We start from the raw sequence: 19,067 nt of genomic DNA, 5'->3' as shown, positions 1-19,067 counted from the left end.
GGACTCTGTCCCTTTTGGAGCCTGACTGGTTAGTTTTTCCTTTAAATCTTATTCATGATGTCCCATATTTTTAGTTAGAGTCTGTTTCTGTTGCTGGCAGCCAACAGGAATTGACCTAAGTAGGTATGCATTTTTCTGCCTAAAGACTTGGAATTTTACAGGTTGGTCTCCTACCTTATTAACTCTCACTGTTTCTTCTCCAGCATCTACCCTGTTTCTGAGCCAGGACTAAAGAGGAATATGAAGAGTCTCAGTCTTCTACTGGGTGGGACTTAGAATTAAGTCATTCCTCTCCTATCTGGGCTTTAGAGACTAATAGGCCTGGTTTTGTTCTCAAGACTGAGACCAACAAGATGGTGAGTGAGTTGTACACAGGATACCAGAGAGGAAGTCCCAAGGGTCATGATAGCCAAGCTCTAGAGTCCCCATCTCCTTAGTACTGGCCACTGTTGGCATCCGTGACTCTGTTGGCTGCCTGTCATTTGCTTCCATCCATGTTGTTATTCCTTTCTCTCTGTACCTCTCTCTTTGGCCTGCAGAGACTAAAATACCACATGCCCAAGTCTTCAGCCTGACACTAAAATCTTAGAATTATGTCTAATATTGTAATTCTATCTTGGAATTTATTTTGAGTCTTGGCTGGTTGAGTTGTCCAATACTAAAAATGGCTCCTCAGCATCTGACTCCTATTTGGTCTTTGGCTAAAACAAAAAATTCAGAATTAATTTTCATCACTGGGTTTGTAGTATTTTTCTCTTTTCTTTCCTGAGCTCGGTGAAGAAAAAAGTGAGATGTGGCCATAATACTGTATCTGAATCATTCATCTTGGTGAGTTGGAACAACTTGCTCACAAGAAAAACTCATGTATTCAATAGCTGTTATGTTCCAGGGGCCCTAATAGATTCTGGGAATGCAAAGAGAATTTTACAGCACAGCCCTTACTTTGAAGGAGTACCCTATCTAATAACCTGTATAAATAAATAAAATGCATAAGAGTGTGATGAGCCCATGGAGAATTAGTGTGTATCAGACACGGTGGTGACACAAATGAGGAGGCTGTTTTTTTCCACCTAAAGTGGTCCCCATTCCCATGTGGATGAGTTTTAGTGCCATGATGAGAGGAGGTTTTCAAAGACTGCTGAATATTGAATGTTGTACTAAGCATTTTGCATCAATCAACTATTCTTCCCTCCTTTACAACTATTACATTGATTCCAGGGATGAGTAAACTATTGTCCAGTGAAGGAAACAGACTTGCCCAGGGCCACACATGTAGGATTTTAACTAAGAACGTCAAAATTTCCCAGCATACCAAGCTGGTCCCTCTGGTAAGGCAGATGGGTTTATTCTGACAACGTAAGCCTCATTGTCGAATCCACTGAATTTTAGGAGCAAAGCCCTCAGCAGCTCGGGGCCAGTGTGGGCTTCTTGGAGATTCGGTGCTGATTCTCAAAGCCTCCCTACCTGCTGAGCCGTATTCTTCATTCTGAAATCAGAGATGCCCTGTACATAGCATCTGGTGCTCGCTTCCTGGCCTCGGGCTAGTGGAGCAAGTACATTTCCAGTGCATATGGTTTCCTATTCTGTTAAACAAAAAGAAAAAAGTGTTTATCCTTGGTCCCCTCTGAAGGCGGAAGACGCCCATACTTTTGTCCCAGCTGCATCTGTTGGTTGGGCTTTTTCTAATCCTTCCAGTGGTTCTCAACCTTCCTAATGCTGCGACCCTTTAATACAGTTCCTCATGTTGTGGTGACCCCGAACCATAAAATTATTTTCGTTGCTACTTCATAACTGTAATTTTGCTACTGTTATGAATAGTAATGTAAATATCTGATATGCAGGATGTATTTTCAGGGGTCGCGACCCACAGGTTGAGAACTGCTGCAAGCGGGGAGCACCGCGTCTGCCCTCTGGCGCCATCTAGTGGCACTGTTCAAGTCTGGATGAGCCCCCTGCAGAGAAACTCCGATGTATTTATTCGGTAATTACCTGGATGAATCCTGCCCCTTCATTAGCAGATTGTTTTTTTTCTTCATGGACTAGAGAGTGACCGCTTAGTAAATAAAGTAGGTCGCAAATATATTGCTTTCAAGAGACCAGCACTTTTCTCACCCTACCATGGTGACATTCCTTCATCTTCAGGTTTTTTTCTTGCTTCTACAAATATTTAGTTTGTTATTATATAGAGATCATGGCATGGGGCACCCAGTCGCACACCTGAGCAAACAGAGGGGCTGAACGATTTGCCAGCATAATGAAAAACATTAGTTTTGAGTTCATTACTGTGATTCTACAACAGGCACCAAATCTCTCTTAAGACCCGCGGAGGACGTCTTCAAAGAGACGCTGGTCCAGGTCTGTGCTTGGGGAGCATGAAACTTCTCTGAGTCGTTGCAAAAGAATAACTCCCGTTTGGAGACCCAGATCTGTCAGATCAAAACCAGGCCTGGCCTCCAGACTTTGAAACAAGTCGCAACAGTGAACCTTACTCATCCATTTTCAAAATACGGCCTGTTCTCTTTACAAAACGGAGCAAAGCCTCTCAAATTGGCGCTGGCTGCAGTATTGGGTATATTAGGGAGGATCCTGACTCCTTCCAGGTTTGTGCTGGTCTGTTTTAAATCCAAATGGCTTGGCTGAGCATGGTTTTCAGTGTGTGTGTGTGTGTGTGTGTGTGTGTGTGTGCGCACACGTGTGTGTGTTTCATTTGAAATGGAATTCAAAACAGCAGGGGCATGAAGCCTAGATATGGATGGGAGAGAAAATCAAGAGGTGTCTGGAGTTTCTGATTCACCTTTCTGATCCACATTAAGGAACCGGAATCAGCATTCATTTTAAGCCTACTATGTGTGAAACTACCATGTGGGGAGGGTGATATTGCTTAGCCTTGGAAGTTTACAAGATTTCCAGTGCTGTTGGTTTCCTTCAGAGGTGGATTGATGAAATGATTGGGAGCCGAACTTGAGAGCTAAATTCTGCTCCTGCCTGTTGCAGTCATGAGGCCTTGGCCATTTTCTGTAATCACTCTGAGTCTCAGTGTCCACACCTGGGAACAGGTCTGTGATAGTTGCCTGAAAAAACTATCGTGAGGCTGAACAAGGTAACGCAGAAGGCAGTACCACCATCACAAGAGCTTTATCGATAGCTAATGTCGTGATCCGTCTCTTGAAGCAGGGATCAGAGCTTGGGTCCTAAGAACAAAGTGTGTGCCCTTCAGAAAAAGCCTGGGTTCTCTTTCTTCACTGTCACATAAGCTCTCAGATTGCTGAAGACTGGAGGGTTTGGGTATTATATTCAGAAACGCCCATTATATTGTACATCATCTGGATCCATCTGCCCCATGGTCCCCTCCTTCTCCATCCCTTTCCCCAGATCATTCTAACCACACTGGTATTCTCACTACTTTAATATATATATATATATATATATATATATATATATATATATATATATGTATATATGCACACACATACACTAGAGGCCAGGTGCACAAAAATTTGTGCACTCAGGGGGGTCCCTCAGCCTGGCCTGTGCCCTCTCACAGTCTGGGACCCCTCGGGGGATGTCCTCCTGCTGGCTTAGATCTGCTCCCTGGGGGATTGGGCCTAAGCTGGCAGTCAGACATACCTCTGGCAGCCCGGGAGCCCTCGGGGGATGTCTACTTGCCAGCAGGGAGCAGGCCTAAGCTGCAGTCGGACATCCTTAGCGCTGCTGAGGAGGCAGGAGAGGCTCGCACCACCACCACTGTACTGGCAGCCATCAGCCTGGCTTGTGACTGAGCAGAGCTCCCCATGTGGGAGCGCACTGACCACCAGGAGGCAGCTCCTGCATTGAGCGTCTGCCCCCTGGTGGTCAGTGTGTGTCATAGTGACCAGTCATTCCCAGTCATTCTGCTGTTAGGGTCAATTTGCATATTATCCTTTTATTATATAGGATAGAGGCCTGGTGCATGGGTGGGGGCTGGCTGGTTTGCCCTGAAGGGTGTCCCGGATCAGGATGGGGGTCCCGCTGGAGTGCCTGGCCAGCCTGGGTGAGGGGCTGAGGGTTGTTTGCAGGCTGGCCAAGTCCCCCAGCGGGGACCCTTGCCCATGAGGGTGTGGCCATCCTGGGTGAGGGGCTGATGGCTGTTTGCAGGCTGGCCACAGCCCCCAGCCACCCAAACTCCCAGTGGAGGCTGGCTGGAAGCAGGTATCTGGGATTTATTTATCTTCTATAATTGAAACTTTGTTGCCTTTAGTGGAGGCTACAGCCGGCCAGGGCAGGCAGGAAGCTTGGCTTCCTTCATCACTGGGGCAACCAAGCCTCCTGCTTGCTCCAGCTCCATGGCTGCCAGCTGCCATCTTGTTTGGGTTAATTTGCATATAGTTGCTCTGATTGGCTGGTGGGTGTGTCTTATAAGTGTAGCAGAGGTATGGTCAGTTTGCATGTTTCTCTTTTATTAGATAAGATATATATATATATATATATATAATTGATTTCAGAGAGAAAGGAAGAGAGAAATAGAAACATCAATGATGATAGAGAATCACTGATCTCTGCCTCCTGCATGCTCCGCACTGGAGATCGAGACCCCAACCCAGGCATGTGCCCTGATGGGAATCAAACTGTGACCTCCTGATTCATAGGTCAATGCTCAACCACTGAGCCATGCTGTCTGCTCACTACTTCTAAAACAAGCTCTTTCCCAAGACAGGAATGCTTTCCCTAACCACCCCCATAAGCCCAGCTAATTCCTTCAGACTTGGTTTCAAGGCCACTGCCTTGGGGGGCCTTCCCTAATGGCCAGACTGCTCCCCTTCCCCCACTGAATGCTCTGCTAGCGCCTTCACAGGATCTGCAGTGATTCAGCTAGTTCTTCTTTGCAGCACTTTGCAAAGTATTGGGCTAGATAAAGTACCTGTGGTAATCTGTTTAATAATCTGTTTAATGGCACTTTTCCTTACCTGAACATAAGTGGGCAGGATCTCCATTCATCTTGCCCATGAATAGTTGACACTTGACTGATGGACTCTGAGTCCTACTTGCCTAAGTCCCCCAATGTCCTTTCTCCCTGGAACGCCATCACCTATTTTTCTGTCAGACTGCCACTTATCTCTTTTAAGATACAATTCCACATCATCTCCTTAGTGAAGCCACTGTTGAACTTCCTCAAGTGGGCTACCTGCTCCCAAGGTGCATTGTATTTGCCTCTGTCATGGCAATTAACATATTGAATGCCATCACTTTTTAAAGTAGGACCCAATGTTTTACATAGCTTCTCACCTCCTGTGCTTAGGGGCTGCCTGACACAGAGGAGGCATTCAATAAACATGGAGTAACTGAACAGAGAAACAGTGCCTTCTGAGAGTGATAATCAATCAATCCCAACTTACTATCTTAAGGTAGAAAGATGGTAAGACTCTTTATGCCAAGAATTGGCCACCATGTTACTTCCTAAAAATGTTTTAAGTTGCACAGCGGATACTCATCAACCTTTCTTGCTATTTCATACTTGCAACACTGGATTCACTTCTTATTCTAATAAACAGTTCTAGGAATTTTTGGAGATCTTGCCCACATCGTTGGCTCCCAGGTAAAAAAAAAATCTTTGATTTGGTATGTGGGGGGAGAAGAATTCAGTCATGATAACAGTTTCTTTTCCATTTCTACTGCTTCAACAATTGAATTGTGGAGATACTGCTGCAGATCCTGGTCAAATGCAGTTCAATGAACAGATGAGTGGAGAAAATCATAGGCCAGAGTGTGTGTACTTGGGCTTCTTGACATTTCAAAGTCTTGCCTGGAGAATCTTCAACTCTCTATTTAATTGGCCTAGATAAGTCCCCCCACTCCCACCCCCACCACTATCTTTTTTTTTTTTTTTACAAAATCCATCACAATAGCAAGTAATATTAATAAATAACTATTTTTACAGAGTATTTTTACATATGTCATATTGTTTAAAACAATCCTCCTGTGCATTTTCCACCCAGAGAAGTATGTTCTTGATTATTTATACCTGGAGCCCCAACCCATTAGAAGAGAGTGGACCTTGATTTCCAGGACCTGGGTTTTTGAAGGGTAGTAGATGCCCCTCTATCCTGGCCTGTAAAATTTGATAAAAGTGCCCTAACCAGTTTGGCTCAGTGGATAGAGCATCAGCCTATGGACTGAAGGGTTCCAGGTTCGATTCTGGTCAAGGGCATGTACCTTGGCTGCAGGCACATCCCCAGTAGGGGGTGTGCAGGAGGCAGCTGATCGATGTTTCTCTCTCATCGATGTTTCTAACTCTCTATCCCTCTCCCTTCCTCTCTATAAAAAATCAATAAAATATATTTTAAAAAATTGATAAAAGTAACAATAATAATCACAGAAGAGATGGGCTCTAGTCTATTTATTTTCGTTTGACCTCCAGCATCTACTCCTTCACGGATCCTTATTTCACTTTGAAGATCGCCTCCCTCCTCACTCTTTTCTCTGGCCATGTGTTTTAATGGGACTCCAAAACCCTAGTTTTAGAGCTGGGCAGTTGACCTATACCTAAGCCAATCAGCATATCCCACACCATCCCTAAGCCATGGTGATTGACTCGGGGATGGATATGAGACCCAAGCAGGTCAGTGAAACACCATCCTGGGAGGATGTGAGGAACTGCTGAAGCCATCCCACTTCTTGCTATGGACAGAGAGTGGGAGCTGCTGGACGCTATCACATGGAGACTGGGGATGATGCTAACACTCCCCACAGCAAGCTGAGTGATGGAGAGAAATCACAGCCTGAGGATGCCATTGGAGCCCCCATCCAGCTCTCTCTTATCCTCCCCACCGTTCCCACTAGAGCTACCTCTACTGATGCGTTTTCACTTACATAAAATTCCTTTTTACTTAAACTGAATTTTCTGTCTTTGGCAACCATGAATCCTAACTGATACACTAATGGTTTTCCAGCACTAGACTAAGCCCTGTCACATATATTAGCTTATTTAATGCTTATATCAACCCGATGGGATAGGTATTGCTATCTCCATTTCTTAGCTAAGGAGTCTTAGGCTTAGAGAAAGGAATGAAACTGAGGCTCACGGGTAGGAGATTTGGAGTTGGGATTTAGAATTCAGGTCTCAGCCACTGTTCTCTTTCCTGAACATGGGAACATGGCTAGAAAGTGGCAGCGTGTTCCTTCTCGGGATTCCATATCTTCTCAGGCACATCCATTTCTTCTCTACCCTACCCTACCTAAATGAAGCCATTCCTTCATTTTACTCTCCTCCTCTTCTTCTCCCTTCCCCTCTCACATGTTGACTTCAAAACTCCAAAAAGATACACATTAGCTCCTCCACCCAGCAAGCTCTGGGAACTCAGACTAAGTCATTCCCTGCCCAAGGCCGGCGGCTGGCTGAGATGACCCCTGCCTAGTCCTGCTGGTGGCTTTGGTGTGGAAGTCACTGTCCTCGTCTGGGTGTGAGTGACTGCTTCTTCCTCTTCTGGCCCCGAGCCATTCTCAGAGCTTCTTTCACAGCACCCAGGGCAGCCGGCCGATAGGCACCCTAGGCGGATCAGGCGTTCCACTGCCCAGGCCTTTGTGTGCAGCTGGCTCTGTTTGAAACCCTGCCTCTCTCTGACTTCACTTCCTGAATGTGCTGACAAGCTCCCGAGCCAAGCCAAACAGGTTCCCAATGCCGCGCCTGCGGAGCAGTCCCCTGCGACTGCAGCTGGGGAAACAAAACTTCTCTCCAGCCCTCAGAGAGGACCTGCCAGCCCTTATGTGACCAAGAAGCCGGTCCTGGGAGACCTCCTTGAATCTTAATGGGAACCGCTTTCCTTTCAGCTAGGGTGTGTGTGTGTGTGTGTGTGTGTGTGTGTGTGTGTGTGTGTGTGTGTGTATTCACTGACTCACTGGCCCGGGGTGGGGGGATTCCTGAGCATTTTTTCTTAAATTAACAAGTCTACAGTGGAAAATGGCAAATTATTGCTTGCCTGCTCTTTGCAGGGGCTTTACATATATGATCCTCCTGACAGCTTTCTAAGACCCATGGTCGGCCTCATTTTTACAAAGGGAAGATTTGAAGCTTAGCAATATTAAGGGACTTGCTCCATGCTCCCTAGCTAGGAGCTGCAGAGCCGGATTTAACGTGTCTGGGCACTTGGCTCCAAAATCTGTGCATTTGCTCTAAGTCCTAATACCATAATTCTCTTTTGTAACACGTAATACCTCGATTTTTCACATGGTCAGAAGGGTAGCGAGGAACAATGGATAGGGCAGAAACTCTGGTGTCTTCCCAGTTCTGTGAAGTTCGGCAAGTTCGTTTTCTTCTCTGAATCTCAGTTACCTCATAGGCAACATGAGATGATAATAGTGCCTATAGCAGGGAGGTTGTAAGGCTCAACTGAGATATAAATTCACATGGCTACATCTCAGGAGCAAAATCATAAATGTACAGAAAGACCTAGACTCAGCGCCAGCTTCCACCACTTATTCTGTGGCCTTGAACAAGATCTGAACCTCCATTTTCTCATATATAAAGCACAGCTCTAACATTTACCTTGTCAGTCCTAGCAAAGTTCCTGCTATATCATAGTAACTTAGTAAATGGTGTCTATTATGAATATTATACAGGTATTAGTTTTCATTATACTTGTGGCAGATACTGTTGGTTCCTACTGGAGCAGTTACAGGAAAGGCTAGGTAATGCTGCAACAACAAGCATCCCTTGAATCTCCATGTCTTAAAACAGGTGTAAATTTTTGCTCATGAATGTGCTGGGGATGGTGAGGGACTCTGATGTACGCCAACATCATTTAGGGACCCAGATTGTTGGATATTCCATTTCTGCCTTTACAGTTGTCAAGACTAAGGAAAGGAAACATGTTGAATCTTATACTCATTCTTTTTTAAAAAATCTTTATTGTTGAAAGTATTACATATGTCCCTCTTTTTCCTCCATTAACTCCCTCTAGCCAGCCCCAACCCCCTACCCCAGGCTTTCACCACCTAATTGTCCATGTCCATGAGTTATGCATATATACATACAAGGTCTTTGTTTGATTACCTCCCACCCACCCACTTTCTCCCTCTTTCCCTCTGAGATTCCACACTCTGTTCCATGCTTCCATGTCTCTGGATCCTCTTTGTTTATCAGTTTATTTTGTTAATTAGATTCCACATATGCTTACACTCAATTCTTAAGGCTTTCACCTGGGTGTGATGTAAGTCACTACTGTTCCCATTTCATTGGCTGACACAAATCACCAGGCTTCTCACCCAATGTCAAGGACTGTAGGAGATAGGTAAATACAACCCTACTTTGTGCCCAAGAGGAGAGCTGGAAGTATTTGGTGTAGAGCACAAATGACTATTCACCAACCTAAAAGCCATCCTCCCCCCCACTTCTTTCTGCTATCAGAGGCTTGATCTTTATTTATTTTTAAAATTTACTTTTGGTATTCACTCTCTTCTGTGCCTAGACAAAGGTGAGCCTAAGAGATGAATCATGGCTGTAGACCAATCATGGTGATTTCATTTTTTTCTTTTTTTCTTTTGCCAGGGATGAGTTTAGGTATAAGCATGTGACCTGCTCACGGACAATGGGACTCAAAAGGAAGTCCACTGTGATTGAGGTGGGAAGCTTCTAGGAAAGGTTTCTCTTGCTAATAAAAAGAGAAAGACTAAACATCCTTGAATTTCTAGTGATTATTTTGTTTATCTATGATGCCAAGAACTGAGACAGTTATTTTGAGTCCACACAAGGAACATCCTTGACCCAAGAATGGTGAACTGAAAAGATGGAAACCCCCGGGCCCATGATGATGTCATTTAGCCACTATATTTGCCCCTGACCTGTTTCATGTCTGAAATCCTTGTTTAAATTGTGTCTTCTATTACTATTTTCTGTAAACATCCTAACTTGTGGTGTGATCAATTATTTAGCAGCCCAGGTGCCTGTTAACCCTTTTCTAGACTTGAGGAAGGTCAGGCAAAGATGCTCTGTCTCAGTATGAATCTAGAATGAATCAATGCACTATGAAAGAGATTTGCTGATGCACAGACAGTCCTGAGGAGATTTGAGAAATACCCAAATTCTGTCTACATAGCCAGAAGGTAGTATCTTAATCAATGATCTCAAAACCCAATTTTCTGGAGCAGTAATGGTACAAAAATCGGGCAATTTTTTTTAGTGGATATACATGAAGAAAGTTTATATAACAAGAAACTGTCAGGGCTTCTTCAGGGAGGAGGAGTTTGTAGCAGGACAAGGAGAGTTCATTCTGTGTTGCTGTGGTGTGGATGAAACATCCCAGGAGACTATCTGATTACCTTTGCTCAGATGCTGTGCACATCAAAGAACCTTCTGATGACTAATTCAGTTCCTCAGGGTACTTGATGTAGAACTAGGGTTGTGTTCTGGGTAAAGAGCACAGGATCACCAGGACATCTGCTTCCTGGAATAACACAGGAGAAGTATATGGCTGATGTCTGAGGAACTGATTGCGGCCTCACCAGTGACAAAGGCACTTAAAACTTACCGGAAGCCTCAGCTTCTGTTCCTGTGAAACACAATTATGACAATGAGCATCCTCAGAGTAGTGGGGGATAGAAGAAGCGAGAGCACTTTGGAAATGACAAGAGTATGAACTGGTGAGTGCAAATCTCATGCTCATCAATCTCCCCTTTGCTCACTCCACTCTAGGAATGCAGACCTTCTCTTAACTCCTAGGCTATCCCAAAGTCTTTCCCAATCTTCCCCTCATGCTGACCCTCCACCTGTGATTCAATACCATACTCTTCTCTTCCCTGATGAACTCTTAGTCATCTAGTAAGTCTCAGTGTAAGTAATTCTCCAGAAAGATCCCCCCTTTTTTTCTTGCCATCAAACCAGTTTAGGTAGTTTTTCTCTTCGTTAGTGCCTAGTTTATCTTCTTAATTGTGCACTTGACCCTTGAACAACATGAGGGTTAAGGATACAGATCCCCCACACAGTCAAAAATAATGTATAACTTTTGACTCCCCAAAACTTTAGTCCTAATAGCCTACTGTTGACTGGAAGCCTCACTGATAATATAAACAGTTGATTCACACATATTTTTTATGTTCCATGTATTATATACTGTTCTACAATGAAGTAAGCTAGATAAAAGAAAATGTTATTAAGAAAAGCATAAGGAAGAGAACATACATTTACAGTATTTATTGAAAAAAATCTGTGTATAAGTGGATCCTCACACTTCAAACCTGTGTTGTTCAAAGGCCAACTGTACTTGTCAAAATGTAGAATCACACATTTATTAGCGTGTTTCCTTGTTTAGGGTTCCTCTTAGCAAATTATAAACTCCATGAGGGGAGGCATCTTGTGGGTTTCTCCACTGCATCTCTAGTGCTTGGCACGAAATAGGAATTCAATATTGCTTGCTCAATAAAATGAGTGTTATATGAATGTAAAGTGTTACAATTCAATCCTCCCAACATAAATAAAACCAACATCTCTTAGTTGATACATCAAAGAATTTGTATAGTTTGGGCCAGTTCAATCCGCTGAACTTAATCAATCCTAGGTGATTAGATAAAATTAGGTTTTGGTCCTGCAGTGGTGAGGACCAACTCTGTACTGTGACCATCAAACCAGTTTAGGTAGTTTAGGTAGTCACAAGCCTCTTCCTTTTACATCTGTGCATTTGAGGATACTGACGCTGAGCAGGGGAGCTCTGGACCGTTTGGTAAGATGACTTTCCTTCCTTCATGTGCCAGATTGACACAGTAGAGAGGAAAACTTAAATATGGACAAGCAGCCTAGGTGAAAAGTGAACTTCTGACATCCCTCCTGAGGCCTAACTTCTCAGAAAGTTGTGTAGGAAGAACTGTGGCATGATCTAGCTTTGAATTAAGCCATCCTCTTCCCATTTCTCCCCAACTCTAGAACTACTTTAAATACCACAAGCACTTTAAATTAAACTAAAAACCTCTCTTTGGTATTACACACCTTCCCTAGCCTTTTCCCCACCAGTCCATAATCCAAATGGTTGCGAGCATGACTCTTTCTTAAGTTGAGAGAGTCATATTCCTGCTCTGCTTCTACTCCTACATTTCTCCATCACTTACGGGATAACATCCAAACTCTTAACAACCTGACCCTTAATGTTTTTAAATACACCTGTTGATTTTATTTTCCCACAGTATTATTTTGTATTGGTTTCAGGTTAGATAATCATATACTTTACAAAGTGTTCCACTTGATATTTCCATTACCCACTTGGCACCATCCATACTTATCGCAATATGATTGACTATATTCCCTATGCTGTACTTTACATCCCCGTGACTATTTTGTAAGTACCAATTTGTATTTCTTAATCTCTTCACCTCTTTCACCAAGTCCCTCAACCCCCCTCCCCTCTGACAACCACCAGTCTGCTCTCTGTGTCTATTTCAAGTTTGTTTGTTCATTTATTTAGTCTTAACCCTTAAACTTCCTCATTTCATCTCCCTTCATTTTCCCTCTCATATCTTCATTCCCAGGCTCCACAAGCAGCTTACAAGTCTCTAAACACACCATGTTTTTTTATGCCCCCGTGCCTTTGCACACAAGTTCCTCCTCCTACCTCTCCTGCCTCGTGAGTCCCACTGGGTCAGCCCAAACGTTACCTCTCCCATGAAGTCTTTCCTGATAATTGGCTCCTCCTCCCATCACTGGCACTTCCTTCTGCTTTATCTGCACACTCCTCCCCACTAGACCATGAGTTCCTTAAACTTAGGGATTGTATCTTGCTCGTCATTGAATACCCACAGTTAGCACAGGGCCTCAAGGAGACCCAGACCCAGGGAATGCCCTTCTTTGGGATGTCAAAAGTCCAACCAAATAACCAGGCCAGATTCCAGAGTAAACAAGGGATAGTTTTACTTTCTGGGGCCAGCCCAGCTTCTAATGCTCTTCTCTCTTCCATGACATTTCACATGACCAACTTAGAAGTAGGTGGTGGAGGCAAGGGACTGGGCGGACTAAAAGGCTTCGTCTTTTTCCTTGGTTCATCCTATGCACATATTCTCTAACAATAAAAGAACCTGGGCAATAGATACATTATCACAATCATTGTCGCTATCAAGCAAATATTGGGTACTGACTTCTGGACCCCTGAAATACATTAACTTTATAGACATAAAGTCCTCTCTGGCAATACCAATGAAGCGGTTGCTTTTAACAAAGCCACATCTGGAACTATTTTTTTTGGTGCCTGCCAAATGACCACTTATTCTTTCCCATCTCTACCTCCAAGCCCAATGTTTCAGGCAGACCCCTTTTATATAAGAAGGTGCCCACTTGCATTAGTGGGGAGTGAAGGGACTCTGTGACTGGGAGAATGAATGTGCTGAGAGCTTAACTCTATTAAGATCACTCACTGAGAACTAGGCTTTGGAACTTGGTGATTGCCCAGATTTGGCTTTTCTGGGGGTCTTCAATCCATCTGGAACTGCGTACCTGGAAACAAATGAGGTATATTTCGCCCGAAGAAATTAAGACCTGGAATTATTTTGGAGGAGGATGTAAGCCCCATTGTTCATTCAGTCATCACACATTTACATCCTGTATATGCCAGGCAGTCTGCTAGGAGTCTGGGTCCACAGATGAGGAGGATAGGGTTCTAGCCAGGAGATACAGAGGTTCATAATGTGCTATCATAGAAGTTTTGATAAAGTGTTATGGGTGCTCTATGGGGAATATTCATTCCCCCTGAAGATGGAATTAGCAAAAAAGGCTTTACAGAGAAGGTGCCACTTATGCCCACCCGTGAAAAATGGGTTGGATTCATCAGTGGAACCAGAAGGAAAAGTGTATCAGGCAGAGCAATGAGCACAAGCAGAAGCATGGAGAGGTGAAAAGGCATGGGATTCAGATGCACACAAAGATATGCTTCTTAGAGTGAATGTGTAGCTTGGGAATTATTAACTTCTTTTGAGTCATGGAACTCTGTGAGAACCAAATAAAAGCTAACGATCTCTCTCCCCAGGAGTTGAGTGTGTGAGAGCATGTGTGCACATTCAAACACACACACACACACACACACACACACACACACACACACACACACGCACACACGCGTTTATAGGCATTTTCATTGCGTTCATGAACCCTCTGCTCCAATGGACACAAGGGGTTAAAATTTTCTAGTGGAAATATTCATATATTCGCATATAAAACAAATTAAAAGAGGATTGATGGCTTTATGTACTACTAACTTCGTTTTCTCCAACTATTAGTGTTATCCAAACCATAACATTGAATGCCACAATAAAATTAACTTTGTCTATAGGTAATTAGAGGATTTTCTGTCTCCAAAGTTTATAGATCGCCACAACTATTTTTTCTAACCCCCTTTTTTTTTTTTTTTTTTTAGAATTTCAGGGATATACAGTTGGAACGTTTTTTGAAATAAACAAGTGTGGAGATAAGCCTGAGTTTCAGGCTTTTTTTTTTTTTTTTAAACCCTGGAGTCTAAAGCAAACGGGGGAGTGGTGTGGCTTTTCTGTACTGCACTGTTGTCTGGGCTTAGTCTACCTTTGCAGGTAATTAATTCTCCAGCCTGCTTATTTTTTCTAGTTGGCTCTTGTTTAGCTTCCACAGAGCCCCACCCCAAAGTGCTTTATTGTCCCTCTGCTGACTATTTCTACATATGGTCAAAATCAACTCACCTTCCGGGTTGCTGACATCGGCAAATTCACTGTTTGGCAAACCCTGCTCTGCTCCCAGTAACCCTTTGTTAAAAAGTGTTATTAAGAATGGGGTGGATCTGATAGCTAACAAGCCTGTGCAGTCTCTTCCACCTCTAGATATACTAAGGAGAATCTCTTTGTGTCTCTGGATTTACAGCCATGGGCAGGAAATTAGTACTCCCAGACCTGTTGGGTACTAGAGCACTGCTAATGAGCAAACAGCCTTGCCTCAATTAGTGGTTTGTGAAATAAATATTCCTGGATATCAAATTGCTTTTGCTGCTTGATAATGACACTGGCTCTTGGGATGAAAAACAACTATGCAAAAATTATTCCCTTGTTGAGTGCTGCCTTGTTGATCTAAGTTATATCTGTAGACAGAATTCACGTTTGCCATTTCCCCAGAGTCAAGGTTTGATTTACACATGTAATCATCGTGATGCTGTTTGTGTTTTCTCTTGCAAATGTTTTCCATAGTATATAGATTACCATCTTTTGAGACTGATGCCAAAATAATTAAACAGGTTGATTATTTTAGAAATAAACTACGAAGTAAACTATAGGAGAATCCAAAATGGTCAACTGCTATACTGATAATTTGTTTAGGCATAGATGTTTATGAGAGAAAGAATTAATGTAACTGTTTCATCCATATTGCAATTCTGTGTTGACTCTTAACTAAGTTCTTCAGATGGTAGTAATGTTAATCCCTGCAACTGAAAAGAAAAGCTTCAATATAGGGCTTGGGAAGAAAAAAAGTAGTAAAGGGAAAGCAATTCAAGATCTGTTACTGGTATTTGAATACGTTTATTGTGACAAGAATGCTGTTATAAATATTCATAAGCAACGACCATCTTTTTAATCTAGGAATTCTTAAAGTGAAGATTCCAAATTGGAAGGATACATCTTTTGTAAAAATCTGCCAGCTTTCCTGCTTTGAGAATAAGCATCTATTGTTAAATTTTTACTAACATTATAAATGGTCACAGCACATGCCACTTGATAATCCAAACTTTAAAGTGTTGAACTTCCCAGTGGGCTGTCCTTCTTTACCACAACCTCCCCTCCCTCAGCCCCCTTAAAAGCCACACTATCCTTTGTAAGCAACTTTACCTAGACAGTGGGGGAGGGAAGAGCATAACTTGGTGAGAGCATCAGCCACAGTTACTTCTCAAGCCCAGTAGAGAATAGTTTTTACTGCTTGTTAGTAAGAAGCACTGAGAGTGACTTTAATGGACACTCTTAACTCCATCTAGATAGGTAATCTATAGATAATTCAGAAAAGAGGTGGGGGGAGGGGTACTTTTTCAATATTTTATTTTCTTAAATATCCTTTCTGGAATTTTCAGAAACAAAACATAAAAAAATTATATACTTTATTACAAATGGTAAACTCAGAGTGCTCCAAATCTCTTATTTACAAACAACACTGGGCAGGACGCCCAAACAAACAAACATGAAATAACTTACAAAGACATGAAGCTGTTTATTGACAGTAATCAGCTTTCATCAAATTAAAAAATATTTTTATGTACATACACAGTTAAGGAAGGCAGGCCAGAAAGAGTTCATCTGTAGGCTCAGCCTCATTCTCACAAACCTCCCTCCCGCCTCCCCCCTCGACCCCTCCCGCTTTGTATTCTTAAGGAGCACTACAGAAGCAATCTACAGTCTATTGCAGCTTGCAACCCCTCCCCCTCCCCCTTTTAATACTGAATGAGATCGAATGTTAGGTCCATGCAGTTCTTGGTCAATGTTAAAGAAAAGTCTAAGGTTCTGTTTGCGCTGGGACAGCCAGTCCGCAAAGCGGGGCAGCCCGCAGGCGGCCGCTCCCTGGCTCCACGCCAAGGGAGGGCGCGCCAAGTCCTTCCCACTCGTGCACACTGGGGGCGCCGTCAGGACGCAACCCAGTCCAACTTGGATACCCTTGGCTTTAGTCCTCGGACACTTCTTTTCTCTCTCTCTCTCGCAACTTGTCAAGTTCTCAAGTCTGTGTCTGTTATTTTTTTTTTTCCTCTCCGTTGTCCCTCAGCCCCCAACAGTCTCTCCTCAAAACGTTTGCAACTGCTGCGTTAGCATGAGTTGGCACCCACTATTAACGTGGTTCATGACTTTCTGTTTAAGCTGTGCCACCTGTTCCCTGAGCATGTTGGCTGTAGACGCCAGCTCCGAGTTCTGCGCTTTCAAGGTTTTCACTTTTTCCTCCAGCCGGGCGATTCTCTCCAGCTTCCTTTTCCGGCACTTGGAGGCAGCGATGCGGTTCCTCATGCGCTTCCTCTCCGCCTTGATCCGCTCCTGGGACTCCATGTCGATGGGGGAGAGGGGCGGTGTTTCCCCGGGCATTTCGGGCACCGTCTGCGGCTCCTCCTTCAGGGCCTGCAGCCGTGGGTGCTGCACCGGGATCTGCTGGGGCAGGTGGTGCGGCGGTTGCGGTGGCGGCTGCTGCGGCTGGGGCTGCGCGGCGAACGCCAGGCCAGTCGCGCCGTAGGAGGGCGCCCCGCCGCCGCCGCTCAGCGCGCCCGGGTTGAAGTTGCTGAGGTTGGCGTAGACGGGCGGCTCGCTGTGCAGGCTGGCGCTGAAGCCGCCGCCGCCGCTGCCGCCCGCCACCGAAGCCACGGCCGGAGCCACCAGGCCAGCCCCGCTGACCGGCTGCGCCGCGGACGTGACGCTGGGCAGCGTGTTCTGGCTGTGCAGTTCGGCCAGGGCGCGCACGAAGCCCTCGGCGAAGCCCTCCTGCTCGTCCGTCACGTTCTTGGGGCACAGGAACTGGGTGGGGGTCGGCGTGGTGGTGATGTGCCCATTGCTGGACTGGATGATCAGGCGCTCCAGCTCGGGCGACGCCAGTTTGAGCAGCCCCACATCGGGCGAGGTGAGGAGGTCCGAGTTCTTGGCCCGCAGGTGCGGCTTCAGGCTGCCCACCGGATCGGCCAGGTTCAGGGTCATGCTCTGTTTCAGGATCTTGGGGTTACTGTAGCCATAGGCACCGCTCTCGGACTGGAGGAACGAGGCGTTGAGGGCATCGTCGTAGAAGGTCGTTTCCATCTTTGCAGTCATAGAACAGTCCGTCACTTCACGTGGGGTTCGTTTGGGCTGCACGCAGAAGTTTCGGGGCCGCAACAGCGCGCTGGCAGCGGGGGGCACCCGCGCCTCCCGGGGCCTTTGGCGAGGAAAGTTTCTCTAAGAGCGCGCGCGCCCGCGGGCCGCCCTCCCCCCGGCGCCCTCCTCACCGGTCCGTTCCGGGGAGCGCGGGGTTAAGACGCCGCCCGCACTCTCACTTGTCCGCTCGCGCGCGCCGCCGGCTTTGAAAAGTCGCGGTCACTCCCCGAGCGCTCCTCCGCGCGGCGGCTTCTCGGCGCCCGCGAACGGACTCGCTCTCCGGCGGCAGCGGGTCTCCCGGAGGCGGCGCTCGGCGCGGACCCCGCAGATGGCCGGCCGGCGGCGAGTCTCCGCCGCCCGGACTCCGACGACTGTCCCCTCCTCCGCGGCGAGAGGGAGGGGGCGCCCGGCGGCCGCGCTCGCGCTCCCCCAAGTTCAGCAACCGGTGCGAACGTAGCTGAGCGCTCGTCCCTCCGCGCGCTCCTCGCCGCCGTCTGCTTTCCTTGGTCGCCGCGGCAGCTGCGGGTGGAGAAAAGCTTTGCAAAAGTTCGCTCCGGGACCCAGGGGCCGCTGGTCCCCCGCTCTCCGGGCCAGGAAAGTTCTTGGCCGCGGCAGCGGCTCGCCGGACTTCTCCGGGCGACAGTCGCCGCTCTCCGCGCTGTCAGCGGCGCCCGGGCAGCGGGACGCTCCTCCAGGGGGCGGTTGGAGAAGGGGCTCTTCGGGTGCTCCCCAAAACACCAACCCAGGAGCCACAGGCGCTAGCTCTGGGCAGTTGGAGAGAAACTGGAAAAGGAAATAAGATCTGCAGTTCGGACTGGTGCCGTCCTGACAGTGTCTGCCTGTCTCCCGGAGTCCCAGCACCTCCACTCGCGCCTCGCAGCGACCGCCACACTCAGTGCAACTCTGAGTCCTTATCCAGCCCGAGCTCAACACTTATCTGCTACCAGTCAACCCCTAAAAATAGCCCATGATGTCACCCCAAGGCCTTCGCATTGGCTCGCGTCGCTCTCAAGGGGGCGGGCCCGCCCGTCGCCATGGAGACCCCACCCTAGAAGATTCTTCTCCGGACCCGCGGAGGCTCACGGGATGAGGTAATGCTCTGCTGCCCTCCTACAGTTGGGCCCTTCTTTCTCCTCACCCCCCGCCCCCCTCCTGCGCGGCTCGCGTCCCACTCCTCGCCCTCCCCTCCCCGGCGCGTCTTTCCCGGCCCGCCCGGTGCATTGTGGGCTGACGTCTTGGGGTTTGACTGTCTAGTGACGGCTTCCACCGCGAACCGGGCAGACGCGCGGGCGCTC

At 46.3% G+C, this 19,067-nt stretch overlaps 1 protein-coding gene across 1 annotated transcript; it reads right to left on the bottom strand.

Moving 5' to 3' along the window:
• Nucleotides 1-15,976: 15,976 nt before the first annotated feature.
• JUN (Jun proto-oncogene, AP-1 transcription factor subunit) lies at nucleotides 15,977-18,710 on the bottom strand. The gene has a single exon (XM_059689391.1). It carries the CDS (start codon nucleotides 17,728-17,730, stop codon nucleotides 16,726-16,728), a length of 1,005 nt encoding a protein of 334 aa, XP_059545374.1. The 5' UTR covers nucleotides 17,731-18,710; the 3' UTR covers nucleotides 15,977-16,725.
• Nucleotides 18,711-19,067: the final 357 nt, after the last annotated feature.

The sequence above is a fragment of the Myotis daubentonii genome, chromosome 3 (genome assembly GCF_963259705.1).
Source record: "Myotis daubentonii chromosome 3, mMyoDau2.1, whole genome shotgun sequence".
Classification (NCBI taxonomy): domain Eukaryota; kingdom Metazoa; phylum Chordata; class Mammalia; order Chiroptera; family Vespertilionidae; genus Myotis; species Myotis daubentonii.
The sequence above is the reverse complement of the archived record's forward strand: the minus strand, read 5'-3'. Positions and strand labels throughout refer to the sequence as shown.